The sequence below is a fragment of the Corvus hawaiiensis genome, chromosome 20 (assembly GCF_020740725.1).
Source record: "Corvus hawaiiensis isolate bCorHaw1 chromosome 20, bCorHaw1.pri.cur, whole genome shotgun sequence".
In the NCBI taxonomy this organism is placed as follows: Eukaryota; Metazoa; Chordata; class Aves; order Passeriformes; family Corvidae; genus Corvus; species Corvus hawaiiensis.
Genome location: NC_063232.1, coordinates 8,276,876 through 8,291,621, shown reverse-complemented (window position 1 = coordinate 8,291,621; position 14,746 = coordinate 8,276,876). Strand labels below are relative to the sequence as shown.

General features: G+C 50.9%; 1 protein-coding gene across 4 annotated transcripts; it reads right to left on the bottom strand.

Moving 5' to 3' along the window:
- Positions 1 to 595: 595 nt before the first annotated feature.
- On the bottom strand, positions 596 to 8,899 carry NCF1 (neutrophil cytosolic factor 1). Of its 4 annotated transcripts, none has more exons than XM_048324916.1 (11): positions 8,721 to 8,893; positions 8,195 to 8,275; positions 7,793 to 7,868; positions 6,406 to 6,571; positions 6,212 to 6,267; positions 5,786 to 5,908; positions 5,293 to 5,400; positions 4,342 to 4,459; positions 3,621 to 3,728; positions 1,951 to 2,093; positions 596 to 995 (listed from the first exon to the last, which is right to left on the bottom strand). In XM_048324916.1, exons 1-11 carry the CDS (start codon positions 8,790 to 8,792, stop codon positions 979 to 981), a joined length of 1,068 nt encoding a protein of 355 aa, XP_048180873.1. In that variant the 5' UTR covers positions 8,793 to 8,893; the 3' UTR covers positions 596 to 978. The 4 variants fall into 4 exon arrangements, with proteins under 4 accessions (XP_048180873.1, XP_048180871.1, XP_048180872.1 ...); XM_048324914.1 differs by having other exon boundaries at positions 596 to 1,059; positions 8,721 to 8,892; XM_048324915.1 differs by lacking the exon at positions 596 to 995 and adding an exon at positions 1,073 to 1,249 and having other exon boundaries at positions 8,234 to 8,275; positions 8,721 to 8,899.
- Between the last annotated feature and the right edge of the window lie 5,847 nt (positions 8,900 to 14,746).

The following is a 14,746-nucleotide window of genomic DNA, read 5'->3' as shown; positions in this document are numbered from 1 at the left end:
CTGAACCACCTAACACAAACCCCCTTTCTAATGTGTATCCCCGCCCCCCTTTTCTTCTTCCTTGTGTCTCTGTTCTTTTTCTCTAGGTCCAGGGATCTAGCTCGGCCTTGAGTGAGTAACAGTTTGTGTCAATTAGTGGAATTCCTATGGAATTTATGGTTCCTCCCATCGCTTCTTTCACCTCTCAGTATCTGGCTTTATCTACCAGCAGACCCACAGTTTGTTTGTAAAGACAAATCTATCTCATTCCTTTCACTAAGATCAAAACTCAAACTCAGGCCCAAACCTACATGTAGACACAGACCCATTCCAAACCCAAACTGAGATCATACCCAAACCCAGCCCCATCTGGCACAGCGATGACAGGGCTGGGTGTGGTGGCAGCCAAATCCTGCCGTCCCACCATACTCCCTGTGTGAAGCAGCCCTATCCCAACATCGAGCCCTCGCTTTCCTCTTGAGGGAGCCAAGCAACCAACTTCCAGGAGGAAGCTGCTGTCCTTTCATCCCCCAAACTAAATTTCCTCACTGCCAGCATCTTTTGCAAGATCTGCCCAGGAGAAACACCTTTCCCGCCGCCACGCCCACACTGCTCCTCAGGGTCTACCAAGACTTTCTACTTTATTGATGAAAACCACAAAAATAATTCAAAATATAAAGAGGTGATAGAAGGGCATCTAGAGATGAGGACTCTTGGTGGCTGTAAGGAGATGGTAGAGCAGGGTTGGTCCTTCCTTATAGTGCCATCAGGACACCACCTTGGGCTGGCCGAGATGGAGGATGAGGATGGGTGTTGTGCTGGGCTGGTACGGCCAGCAGCCTCCCTGGCCTGTGGTGGCTGCCAGAACCACCTGGATCCCTGGTCTGGCTCCGAGCCCTAGCTGCGCAGGAGCTGGAGGAGATGAAGCATTGGGTGGATGGTGTGGGGGCTCACAGGATCCTCACAGGATCTTCTTCCGTGTGCTCTCGGTGCAGCGGTTCAGGATAAGGTCTTTGCTGGGACGGGGAGGAACAGCAGGTTGAGCCTTGGGTTTGTTGCCCTCTGGCTCATTTTTCTCAACTGCAAGTAAAGAAGATGTCCAGATGGGTCAGAGCTCTTCACCACACACCACCCTCATGAACATTCAGCAGCTTCTTACATAATGGCCACCAAAGCTCCTGCCTCTTCTCCTGTCCCTGCTGCATGTAAATGGTCTTCCTGCAGGTTATGGTTTCAGGATGGGCCCACCAGTGCCCAGCTGGGAACTCTGCTGAGGGGAAGCCAATCTTTAGGTCTGGGAAGGTCATGGGGACTACCAGATCTAAAGGGTATACCTCAATGTCTACCCCTCTCCTTCTTCATGAAGAGAGGCTTTTTACAAGGGCCTGAACTGGCAGGACAAGGGGCAATGGCTTCACATTGACAGAGGCCAGGGTTAGATTAAGTATTAGGAAAAAATTCTTCCCTGTGAAGGTAGTGAGGCAGAGGTTGCCCGAAGAAACTGTGGCTGCTCTGTGCCTGGAAATGTTCAAGGCTAGGTTGGATGAGGCTTGGAGCAACCTGATCAAGTGGAAGCTTGGAATGAATTGGTCTTTAAGGTCCCTTCCTACCAAACCAAATTCTGTAATTCTATGATTCTTCATGCAACACTTCCTTCTGGGGGCTCTGCTGACAGCTAACATGCATGGCAATTGCAATGGTAATGGCACCATGGGGGAGGTTGGGTGCACAAAGGAAAGCACAGGTCCCAAATGTGGGCTGACCTCCTTCCAGGACCATATTCTGCTCTGTCTCACCTATAGCCAGGAGTAAGAAACCTCACTGAAAGAAACATCTCCGTGCACAGACTTTCCCCATAGGAAAAGGGCAGATGGGCATGGCGCGACCTCAGCGTGCCATCCTGCTCCAGCTGCCAGCACTGGTGGGGGGCACGGGCCATGCCTGCAGGATTCCAGTTCCATTGACACTTACCAATAACATTGGCCTTGTTCTGGGAATTTCCCCGCAGGTTCCGCTGGTTCTGGATGTACTTCTTGCTGTTCCTCCTATAGGTCTCCTGGCTGATCTGCTTCCGGCCCTGCTTGTGGATGCTCTTCACATTTCGGATGGTGGATCTGCGAGGAGTGAGAAACAAAACTTGCAGTTTTCATGCTGGCAGCTCTCACACAACACACTTCTTTCCCCACACTTCCTCCTCTGCTTCACCCAAACCCCAGTTTCTGCTTTTGGGTTTTGCCTGGTGGATGCCAGCCCTTGAGGGCAGCCATCAGTGAGACAACATGTTCAGAGGCAGCTGGATGGTGCTTTGGAAGCAAACACTGATGGGCAAACCCTGAGCACAAGTCTGGAAAGTAATGATAGGGAGGAAGATTGGGCATAAGACTGGAAGGATGAGATGGGCATGAGTTTTATCCAAGAAAGCCCCAGGCGTGATCTATAGCTCTTTGATGAAGGAACATACAGCACCTATCCTGGCTACAAAACTGAGGTCTCTGGTGTGGGGTTTGGCACGGCTCCCTGATGCTCAAGGGTGAGATACAGGGGAATGGAGTATGGGGCGTGTGTCAGTATGCACCTGGATGTGCAGTGTTAAACCCACAGGAGAGAAACTACTGAGAGAAGTGAAGGGCTGAGCAGCATGGGGCTGCTACAGGGGAACTCCCAGCATTGGGGACCGTCCCTGGGCAGGCAGACGGAGGCCCCTGCTTTGTCTTCAGTACCATGGCAGGGGTGAGGTGGCTCCTGATGTCCTCCCCATGGCATTGTCCTCCTGCTCTTCTCAAAGAAATGTGCCTCTCTTCCTTCCGCCCCTTCCTGGTCTGAGCACATACCCCATGTCATAGCAAAGCTCTTGCCTGTAACAGCAGGTTATGGCAACCTTTGCAACAGGGCTTGGCCTGGCTGCCAGTGCCACAGAGGCAGCAGTCACCATGGCAAGGTGACAAGCCACTGTCCTTGGAACAGGCCACCTCATCTCCCCCAAGGCTATCAGCAACCATCACTGTGTTCAAATAGATGGATCTGGACCATTTTACACTGTCTCACATGCAATCCATGCTCCAGCAAAACTGGATTTGGAGAGACTTTATAGCAAGCCTGATGTGTCTTCTTGCAGAAAAAAGAGATAGCAGCAAGATCTGCCCTTTTTAGCCATTCTTTTTGCATTGGAATTCATGAGTTATTGCTTTTTATCTTTTTAATCAAAATAAAATCCCTTACATTAGGTCAAATCCTCCCATTAGATTAGGCCACTTGGCAGCTCCATTTAGTCAAATCTCTCCTTGCCTCTGAAAGATTCAGTGCACACACTTAAGAAAACAGCCAATTTGAAAATTAAACAAAATTAGCCCAGAAAAGAAACTTTGCAGAAGGACAAGGAGAAATACACCTGATGGGAGGACCTGTTGGAGCAAGGATCATGGAGCCCTGCATCAGCAATGCTGGGGTGCCTGTGGGAGTTAGGGAGCACAGAGCTGGTAGAAGGACAGTCCTGGTCTGTCTTTGCCCTGCTTACATTTCTCCAGGCAGTTCCTCATTGACAGGGCAAGCAGGTGGCACCACAACAACCTGTCTGATTTAATTTCATCTCTCTCAAGGAAGAGGGAGATGTTCTTCTGCCCTGTACACAGAGCTTCTCCTACCTCCGTGGAGGAGCACTCCGGTTCCTCTGCTCATTCTTCACAGAGGTGTTCACCTCTCCGGCTTTCTGCAGGTACATGGCAGGGTAATAACCTGTGGTTTCATCCTTCCTGAAGTGCAACACAAAGCTACATCAGTTGCAGTCGTGACTCTGCAACCACTTCCTCAATCCAGGAGAGAGATTTGATCATTCTGGTGGGTGGTCACAGAATCCCAGAATGGATTGTTTGGAAGGGACCTTAAAGGACCTCATTCCAATCCACTGCCACAGGCAGGGACACCTTTCCCTAGAACAGGTTGTTCCAAGCCCCGTCCAACCTGGCCTTGAACTCTTCCAACTCAGGACATTCCATGATCCATGGCTCATGCCTGTCCCCCGCTGGTGCCATGTGGGTTACCTCTCATGTTTCTCGCAGCTGGGATGAAAGTTGAGGTTTTGCAAAGCAAAATGTGCCAGAACAATTAGAGCCAAAATAACATGCTTTTTTTCCCCCCATCTTCCTCCTTCTTGGATATTTCTGAAGGTCTCAGCAGAGGAATCTCCAGCTGCAATGTTTAATATTTGGCAAAGAACAGGCTGTGAGAAGCAGCCCTGCAAAAGGAAGTGCTGGGCAGTGACACCAAAGAGGCCATGGCTTTCAAGGCCCTGATGTGGAGAACCAGGGCTGCTCCCGTCCCTCTGCCTGAATGCTGCTTGCCTGACTCGTTCTTGGCAGCTCTCACCTGATGACCCACCAGCCATCAAGAAGCTTGTGGATGACTTCAATGGTATCGCCCTCCTTGAGAGTCAGCTCATCCTCTTCCACAGCAGTGTAGCTTTTCCCGACCATGTATGCCTCACCTACACACAAAATGGGGACGGTGGATCATGTGATTACACCCCAGGAACGGGGGCTCAACCTCCCCAGCCACTGAGAAGAGGAGGCACCAGAGCATTAGGAAGCACCCTGTATTTTAGGCAAGGCTCAGGGTGCTTCAGGTTTGGATTCAGACTTCCCCCAGTCTTGACATTGCCTATGGCTCATCCCAGCCCCTTCACCATCTCTCCAGAAGAAAGTTTTTGGGTGTAAGCAGAGGAAGCACACCTATCTCTGCTGGAAAGTGTGTTCAGAATGTGAGTGGTGAAATAAGGCAGAAGGAAGTGTTGTGCTAATAGAGCCCGTTCCAGAGTTGTGAAACCCACAAAGCTGAAGCCTGTTGAGCAATTGGCACAAGTCTGCAGGATCCTCCCTCTGCTCCACATGATAAAGCCCTGCTGTCATGGCAGGGCAATGCACGGGGCAGGGAGTGGGGCTGGGCCCTGACAAGGACAGCACAGAGGCGAAGACCTCGAGAACGCCTGCCCCTGATTTGGATGCTGCACCGTGCTGTTCTGTTAAGCCAGCACCTCAGCCTTCACCCAGCCAGCTCAGCATGGCCACTGGGTAAAGATGCGTATCTGTGATCTGCCAAAACACAAATCTAATGCTGAGTTGCAGGTCATGGGAAGCTCCCAAGGCTGACACTGAAGCACCAAACCATGAGGTTTATCCCTCCTGGCCGTTCCTACAGCAGCATCTCTCTGCCCAGTGATCCTGCTCAGTCTGAATTGCCCAGCTTTGCAGTGAGCCAGCTCAGTGGAGAGCTGCAGCAGGTTGTGCTCTGACACACACCCTGGTCACCCCAAATTTTTACCTGCATAGTTAGGCTCCTGCTCTTCAGACTCATCGGGACCATCCATTGGCTCCAGATAGGCAGCAGGGACCCAGCCTCGTTTATTCTTCAGTTGACAAAACCACCAGCCTGCAAGGAAAGCACCCATGGGCAAGAGCAGAGAGTGTTGTGGGGACTGGCACCAGGCCTGTCCCGGCCAGGGCCGGTGTAGGCATCTCCATGTCCTGTCACTGTTGAAGGGACAGTGCTGGGGCCAGTCTCTGTTGACATGGTGCAGCCAGAGAACTTGACCAGTTCATCCTGTTCCTGCTGGGCAGAAAGCCTCACAGGCTGAGGCATGGCCAAGATGTTGCACAGCTTTCTAGAACTGCCCCTCATCCTTCAGCCTTCACTGCCATAACTAGCTCACATGCTGTGTTGGGACACAAGATGCAAGGGCAGTACTCATTCCTGCTGAAATTGTCGCAGGGAGGAGGCTGGCCCTCAGGAGCCCTCCAGAGGGATGGACACATACCGTTCTCGCTCTTCTCCACGACATCTACCATGTCCCCAGCTTTGAGAGACATCTCAGATGTGGAACTCTTCTCATAGTCAGCGATGGCTCGGTACGTTTGCAGGACAATGGGGCCCGTGATGTCTGTACGGGAGAAGTGGTGGATTTTCCCTCCTCCAGCCCTCAACCCAGAAACACCCTATTTCAGGCAGGCCAAAAGCAGCCCCAGGACAGCCCAAACTGCCTTCCCAGCCTCTTTCAGCCCCAAACCAGTTGGATTTCAGGACAGAGATTCATTCCCCCTGAGGATTTGGCTTCCCCGCAGCTGCAGCTCTGGGACAGCGATCATGCCCTTGATGAGGGTATCTGCCATAGGATGGCAACCCCATCCCCAGCAGGCTTTGCTGCTGCCAAGGCAGCCACTTGCAGCCCTCTGAGACCTCTTACCAGTGGGGTTTTTCTTGGAATCCTTTGGCAGGAGGAAGACCTCAGGCTTCTTGATCCTAGACAGGTCAGAGCAAAGGCAGCTCAATGCCAACCACCTCTATCCATCAGCAGCGACACCCTTCCTGCAGGCTACTGCCAGCACCCAAGGCCAGGAATGCAGGATTTCCCTCAAAATAGCATGCAGCTGGACTCACTGGCTGTCTGTGACAGGGTTCATGTCATCATGACGGACCTTGAAGAAGCTGACCACATGAAGGCACCGAGAGATCTTGTGGGGTAGATTGATCAGTGTGTAGCAGTACTCGGCCAGTGTGCCCTGCCTGTTCTCAGTTGAGCGCTGCCCATCAAACCACTTTGGGGCTGTGGGAGAGGAAAAAGGGCTCAGAAAAAGCAGACAGAGAGCCTTGTTTTTAGTACTTTCCCAAGCATGCTGCTCTGAATCATTAATTTTGCCCTGAAAACAAGTGAGTCTGGCCCCAAGGTGCTGCATGGCTGCATTGTGCCAATAAGGTGAACATCTGAGGGAGCACAGCTCATGCAAGCCCAGAAATGATCCTGTTTGACCCCACGTCAGTTTTAGGGTAACTCCTACATGTGTGTTCAGACTAAGCCCAACTGCTGGGCCACAAATACAGCAGAGGCACCGGGGCACCAGAAGGGGCTCGGGAACCAGCCTGCAGCTGAGGAGCTATGCTTATCCTCCCATCCCACTGGTCATGGTGTTCTTGACCCCAGAGCTCTAAAATACTGCTGGCAATCCTGACCCCCAGCAGTACTGAACCGCATGATGGGGGTGCTTTTGTGCAGTCGGTGGCACCCCATGCCCCCCCAGCAGTCTGACAGCTGTCTGGTCCCCAGTGCTCTCAGTTCCTCAAATGGAATAAGCATGAACAACCCCAGCATGGTGGAGGCAGCACGCTGGAAGAGGCTCAGCACGGTGGTGGTGTTAGTCCAGCTGCAACAGAGCCCCCCCAGAGTGGCACCCACACTGCTGCATAGCGCAGGCTTACTCCTCCTCCAGAGATGTCGACCACACCTGTAGCTCTTTCTCAGGCTCCCTTCTGCCTCCTTTAAAGCAGGAAATTAAATAAAATGGGGAAGTTTTCTGACATGCACCTTGTTTGGGAACAAAGTGTCAGCTGTTTGGATCAGGAGTTCATTCCCTGTCATTGAAGACATATTGCATTGTTTCCTCTTACAAAGTATCTGTGTTTCCATAAGGACATTAAGCCAACCCCAGTAATGGTGTCACCAAAGGAGGGCTCAGCTCAGCTCCACTCAGTTCAGCCTCCCCAAAACCAGACACTTTGCACCAGCCAGAGGTCACAGCGGATGCTTCTGGACGTGCTTCTGGGGTGCCGTCTTTAGAGAGGAAGGACAGGGTCTGCGGGGCTGCTGAGTGTTTGGAGGAACCACCGCCACTGCTCAGACCTTTCTGGGGTTTTGATTTCAAGCCTGGTGTACAGGAAATACTGCACCATGCACCTGATGGGAGGCAGCCAGCACAGCTCAACCCACCAGGGAATTTCCCAGCTAGCTGCAATTTCTATTCACCCCCCAGCCACGGTGCTTGCCCCTCACCTGGCAAATGCGGGATGATCCGGTTCTCTATGTTGATGTCCCCGGATTCAATGGGGAACATCTCCTTCAGCGCTTTCTGCAGAGCAGAGCCAGGCATGACAGTGAGGATGGCACCAGGGGAACACTCTGTGACATCCACTCCTCTGCCCCTAGCTTGCCTCCTTTCCTGGTGCTCGCCCTGCTGCCACTAGCATGTGTTGGCTGGATCCCACACCTCGGCACTGGGAGAAACCTGCCCAGGGACACAGAGCCAATGGCTCCCACCTTCAAGGGGCAAAAGAGATTGAAGGACTGGACCCAGAAGCCTCTTTTGAACCAGGTTTGCTTTAAGGCAATTTCAGATGGAATTCACCCTCCTTCCACCCCCCCACCCCCTGGCCCACGTGTCCCGGGAGGACTCACGTGGAACTCATATATTTCAGTAAAGCGGCGGTAGACGACCTTTTCGGAGAGGTCATTCCACTTCACCAGGAACATGTAGACCTGAGGGACAAAGCAGAGGCTGCAGTTCTGCAGGCAAGTGGGACCCCACACCCCACTGTGCCCGGGGAGCCCTGTGGATGGTCCAGTTTCAGATAAAATTGAATGTTTTCATTCCACCACCCCAATGCAAGTAGCTCTGACTTGCCAGCAAGCAAACGGGCACTAGGGGAGCTTGGCAGGGACAGAGAGGGGATGGAAACATGCAGGTGGGTGGCAAACAAAGAGGAAAAAGACCTTTCTAAGCCTGCAAAGTAACCAACAGCTTGCAAAGGAGGTGCCCGAAGTCTTGTATGTTCAGTACATTTTAGTCTCTGGCTGCCTCCAGCTCATGGTATCAGCCATGACCCCCAAAAAGGAAGCTTTTAGGCCCTCAGTCACATTTGTCTAAGGAAATTTGTTGGCCAGCCCACAGTCCTCACTTGCCAGAATGCTGCTGAGTACTCACATAGTGCTGGCTGGGGAAAAACCTTTTCTCGTAGCCCAGCAGTTCGATGTGCCGGATGAAGGTGTCCCCCATTGCTCCTCCTGCCCGCAATATTCTACTCCAGACCCTGCTCCTGCCTGTCTGGGTGTCTGGGTGCTCTCCCCTCCCCTCTGCCCTCGCACAGCTCTGCTTTGTCTTAAAGCCCTGGGGAAGCGGAACTCCCGCTGCAATCGCACCCGTAATCGTTTACCCGCTGTGGTTTGTACTGAGTCGGTGTTTCCCATGGCAAGTTCCCAGCTCAGCCCCTCCAGTGGCTCCAGGACTGGGGAGGAGGTGAGCTGGGAGGCCTCTGGGATAACCTGAAGGCACCTCTGGAATCAGAGGACAGTGACGGCTGAGGGCCAGGCTGGCTGCCCTGATATCCAAAGGACTCCTGACTGCTGATGTTGCCCCCTGAAGGCACAGGGTGCTGCAGCAGAGGGTTAAGGACAAGTGCCTTGGCAGTGACAGCCAGAGACACCTTTACCCTCTCTATCAGAGATGGAAGGGCTGAATGAAGCATGTAACGCACTCCCTGAGCCCCAGGAATGGCAATACTGTCTTCTGTGAGGCTGGAAATGGCAGGTCGAGAATCTGGGGCACAGCACAGGCAGGATGGGGCAGCCATGGGCTCAGCGTGCAAGAGCTCCTCCCCTTGCATCACCATGTCCTTTCAGTCACTTGCAGCTCCCCCAAAATCTGCCACCAGAAGGCTCCCATGAGGAGCCCCCGAGGACCTCAGCCAGTCCCAGCCCTGCTCAACACCTTACCTGGGCACAGGCCTGAATGGGAGGGGACTCCAGGCATAGGGAAACCCCAGAGTGGGCTAGAGACAGACCCCTGCGTCCTGCTGCGAGAGCAGGAGAGTCCCTTGCTAAGCCCTTCTGAAATGCCACTGCACCAACTGCATCCATCTCCTTCTCATTCTCCATCCTCAGTCCTGAGCAGAAAGACCTGAAGGGATGTGAGAGCTGCAGGGATCAATCCCACACTGCTTGCCATCAAAGGTGTACCCAGGAGCACTTCTGTCCCCTCAAAGGGCACCCTCAATTACAATGGGCACCAGAGGTGGGCAGTCACCTGACAGAGCCAGGACCTGCTCTCCACAGGATCCTTGGAGGAGCCCAGCTCCAGCCAGCTGTGAACACTCAGCTCCATCCCTGACTCTGTGCTCCATCCCGTCTGGAAGCCTGTGCCCGAGCGCAGCTAATGTTCCCAGCAGGCCAGCACGTTACCATGAGCTGGGTGCTAGAGCAAACCCAGCCCCATGCTCAGCCAGGAGCAGAGATGCCTTGGGCAGAGAGGCAGCAGTCCCAAACCACCACAGAGCTCACAGGGGCTCTCCGTACTGACACCAGCACAGCATCAGCCCAATGCCCTTAGTAGACTGTAAAGACAAAAGCTTGCTCTGGCTGCATTAAAAACATCAAATACTAACCGTAGCCCTCCCCTGGAACTTGGGTGTGGTACTTGCAGCTGCGCAATAGTAAATGGTCATTTACATTCTGTTTCTTATTATTTTAACATGGGGACTTCCCTATATGCAAGGCAAAATTACACAACCACAGACATTAAAAAAGATCCATCCAGGGCTGTTTGGATTCTGCTCTGTTAGTCACCAGATAACTGCTACTTATTCAGAACACCATAATCTTTGTCATAAAAGCTTATTTCATAATTACAATTGTTTGTACTAAATTTAAAACTGCATTACAGACAGTATATTACTGGAAACCACTTAATTCACATGCTTCTTCCTGTTTCCTCATTTCTCATCTTGTGATGTGAGAAATGAGAGGTTTTAGATGCCACTTTCAGTGAAGTTCACAGCGAAACGCCACCTGTAACTCCGTGTGATACACTGCTGAGCGTTCCATCAAATGTCTCACAGCTAATACATGTCAAGAAGCATGATTTTAGAAGAGTCCTCCATCTGTTCCAAGAGGAACATCCCATCCAAACAAGCTAAGTTGTGTTGGTTTTGCACGGCCTGGTTTTTGGTAGGTAGCAGGGGGGGCCACGGAGGTGGCTTCTGTGAGAAGCTGCTAGAAGCTTCCACCATGTCCAGCAGAGCCAGTCTCTGATGGCTCTGAAGATGGACATGCTGCTGGCCAAACCTGGGCCAATTAGAGATGATGGTAACGTCTCTGTGGTAACAGATTTAGAATAAATCAAAGCAAAGGTGGTGGCGCAGTTTTAATTCCAGCCAGAGAAGAGGAGGTGAGAACATGTGAGGAACAACAACATGGAGACACCAAGGTCAGTGCAGAAGGAGGGGGAGGAGGTGCTCCAGGCGCTGGAGCCGATTCCTCTGCAGGCCGTGGTGCAGCCCATGGTGGAGCAGCTGTGCCCTGCAGCCCCTGGGTCTACATGGGATGCAGAGATCCACCCGCAGCCCCTGGGGGAGGTGCTTGTGCCAGAGCGGGTGGATGCCTGGAGGAGGCTGGGATCCAGTGGGAGACCTGGTGGAGAGAGAGGGCCCTGCTCCCAGGCTGGAGCAGCCTGGCCTTGGAGGGCTGCACCCCGTGGAAGAGAGACCCCCGGGGCAGCAGTTTTGGGGGGCTGTGTGCCCGTGGGAGGGACTCACGCTGCAGCAGTTTTGGGGGGCTGTGTGCCCGTGGGAGGGGCTCACGCTGCAGCAGTTTTGGGGGGCTGTGTGCCCGTGGGAGGGGCTCACGCCGCAGCAGTTTTGGGGGGCTGTGTGCCCGTGGGAGGGGCCCACGTTGCAGCAGTTTTGGGGGGCTGTGTGCCCGTGGGAGGGGCTCACGTTGCAGCAGTTTTGGGAGGACTGCTGCTCGTGAGATTGGAACCACATTGAAGTTCACGAAGAACTGTCTCACAGGGGAAGGACTCCTCTCCCTGAGCAGCAGAGGAGATCTCGAGTGACGAACTGACCAAACCCCCTGCACTGTCTCCCTGCACTCTTGGTGGGAAGGAGGGAGGGGGTGTGGGGGGGGGGGGGGGGGAAGGTGTTTTTAAGGACTTATTTTACTTCTCATTATCCCCCTCTGATTTTGTTAGCAACAAATTCACTTTGTACCTCTAAGCTGAGCCTGTTTTGCCCTTGAAGTGTTTTCTCCCAGTCCTTATCTCAACTCATGAACCCTTCATTAAATTCTTCTCTCTCCTCTGCCCAGCTGTGGCAGGGGAGGGCAAGTGAGCGACTTTCGTGGGTGACTGGCATCTGGCCAGTGTCAAACCACAATGTAAGTTTACTGAGTTCATGAACTGATTCACATTTTGGGAAACAAGGCTGGGATCTGAACACAGGACCCCATTTTGAGAGAGATGGAGAAGATCCATGTCCTCCAGAGCAAGCTGGTAGCAGCGCTCTCAGCAAGGCCTCACTGCTTTGGAGTGGGAACAGCACACACAGGACTTCAGAGGATAGATTTCAGTCAAGGTTGTTGAAGATGGAGTGCTGAAGTTTAAGAGTTTCTCAGGCAAATGGACTATCCTCTTTTTGGCACTGCTCCACCCAAAATTAGTACCAAAACCTCTTAGGATATAAGAGTTGATGGAAGTAATGCCACCCTAATCTTTGTTCAAAATAAAATTTTTGATTTTTAGTAGTTTAAATTTCAGCTTAATTCATTACAGAGCCAAGGGAGGCCTGTCTTATGTCACTGATGGCAGACAGCTATTAAACAATCACAGAAATGAGAGCCTGCCCTCTTCCTTGGCTGTGGGTCTCTGACAGGACAGGTATGAAAAGAAACAAAAGAGGAAAGGTTCGAGTTTTATATGTGGAAAACTTCAAATCCCAAGAGAAAAACACTGGCCAGCAACTGCACCACAGAGATATTGGACGTCAGCTGGTGGTTATGCTGTGAGAAAAGCCAGGGTGCCATATCCAAGGAATGCCCAGTTCCACCATGGACACCCTGAATCCTACACTACTTGGATCCAAAATTCCCATTTAAGAGAAAGGAGACAGTCCACTGCACAGGACAGGCTTTTAAAGTTCAGTAAAAACATGAGAAATAAATACTCGTCTGCTTCTTCATCACCACAAACCTTCTCTGTTGGGACAAAAATTAGTCAGAGCTCTGGTAAGTTGTTGGAATTTTATTTATTTATTTATTTATTTATTAGTACAGCCAATGCTTTTTAGGGCACATCTCATGTACTACTAGTTTGAAAATGAGTGAGATTTTCATACATGGTCAACATCTCAAAAGTCTGCTAATTGTTAGGACTATAGGTAGATAATTTCTTAATATAAAATTGGTATTTGGAAGGTATAAATATTGGTGTAATTATTTTGTTGGTCTAATTTCTCTCTACTGGATATAACTCAAAATGTCTGAGACCAAAAAGAGCCTTCAGCCTTGAGTGCTAATGCACCCATCAGCACTACTGCCCACCCAGCAGTGGGCCAGACACGATGCACACCATGTAAGGACTTCAGTCCCTCCAGTAAAACCATTGCAATCACTTTCACTTCATTTTTCTTTAAGCTCCTGCATACAAAGTTTCAGTAGAGCCACTCTGCTGTTACACACTTGACAAGGCAAAACCCTGGAATTATTTATTTTCCTCTGCTGTGACCCTTTGCTCTCATTTTGAGTGAGCACTAACAACTTCACCAGCAACAGATAGCTGGGCAGGCAGCTGTGCAAAAAGTGCCTCCTAAAGAAGGCTGCAAGTAAAGAAGGGATGAACCATCCTGCTTTTTCAGAAGAGGAAGTCAAGCCAGCTGAAACCTGGAGAAAGCTGCATTAGCTCATTTCCCCATTCTAAACACGTCCAGAAGCAAGAGTGAAACCTGGTCCCAAACTACTGCTCGAGGTTTATTAACTGAGCATGTCTGTTCAAGTGATCAGCAGGCAAATGCGTTGGAGGTTATAATGTGGACAGTGCCTACATGGCTGGGTTAACAGGTAAGGTATGGCAGGTGGTCACATTCCATGGGGCTGGGAATGGCTGCTGAGGCAGGAAGGCAGCATGGCACCAACCTCCACCAGCTCCTATCTGGAGAGAAGGAAGGTAGGACCAGGATGAGCATTTTCAAAATGCCTCAGCATGGAGCTAACCCTGCCCCTGCTGACATCACCAACACAAGGTCCCAGTATTGACGTGAGAGCACCTAGATCTGTGTGGAGCAATTGTGAAACACAAGCAGATGTCCTATAGGTCTCCCTTATCTCCAGAATGACACAGATGTGCTGCTCTGAATTTACCTGCTGTATTGCAGGTTGCTCCCAGGGAATAGATACTGCACTTAATTGAATTTAAGGCTTCAAAATTTTCCTTGAAGATACAACCACCTCACCCACCCAGAGCTGAATTTCTGTCTCAAAGGCACGACTGAACCTTAATTCTTTGCTGGCAGGAAGTAACCATGCTACAGCGTGTTCTACCTGCCTACAGAATTACTGCTAGGACTTGATTTGATTTAAAAGGCGTAACTGTATACTGCACGGACAGTCATGAAAAACATCAGAAAGGTCTTTATTTCTTCATCAGGGAATATGATTTACCATTTGTGCATTATGCAATCATCCCAAACTCGTGCCAGTAAAAGAGATACCTTTACAAGTAATCTGCATCTTTAGAGATTATCATATAGCCAGAACTGTATATCTCTTATGGTTTGTGAAACTTAAAAAAAAAAAGGTGTACATAAGTCTGTTACAGGTTGTGAGGCATAACCAGGGCCACAGGGGACTTAATTTAATTGTATCACAAATAGTCTAAGTTTTTGACATAATAGGATTTAGAGGAGGTTGTAGCATCTTTCTGTAACTAGTTTTGGATGAACAGATGGGCATCTCCCACAGCCTTCAGCAGAAAAGCTCTCACGTGAGTCCACACAACTATTGTCTATGGTAGGACTGCAAGACCAAACCCATCATATATAACTGTGTGATACTCTGATATAACATGCACTTACTACTTTGAATTAACAGAACAAACTGTGATGGGGTTTCATTTCAGTTGCTTCCCAATCCACACACTGGAATACCGACCATTTCACAGTCCATCTCATTAATGCATACTACTCA

Coding starts and splice junctions, on each gene's coding strand:
- NCF1 (XM_048324913.1), bottom strand. CDS start 8,792: ATGGGGGACACCTTCATCCGGCACATCGAACTGCTGGGCTACGAGAAA. Junction 6,572..7,792: donor GATCATCCCGCATTTGCCAG/GTGAGGGGCAAG, acceptor CCTCTCCCACAG/CCCCAAAGTGGTTTGATGGG. Junction 1,250..1,950: donor GAACAAGGCCAATGTTATTG/GTAAGTGTCAAT, acceptor GCTTCCCCTCAG/CAGAGTTCCCAGCTGGGCAC.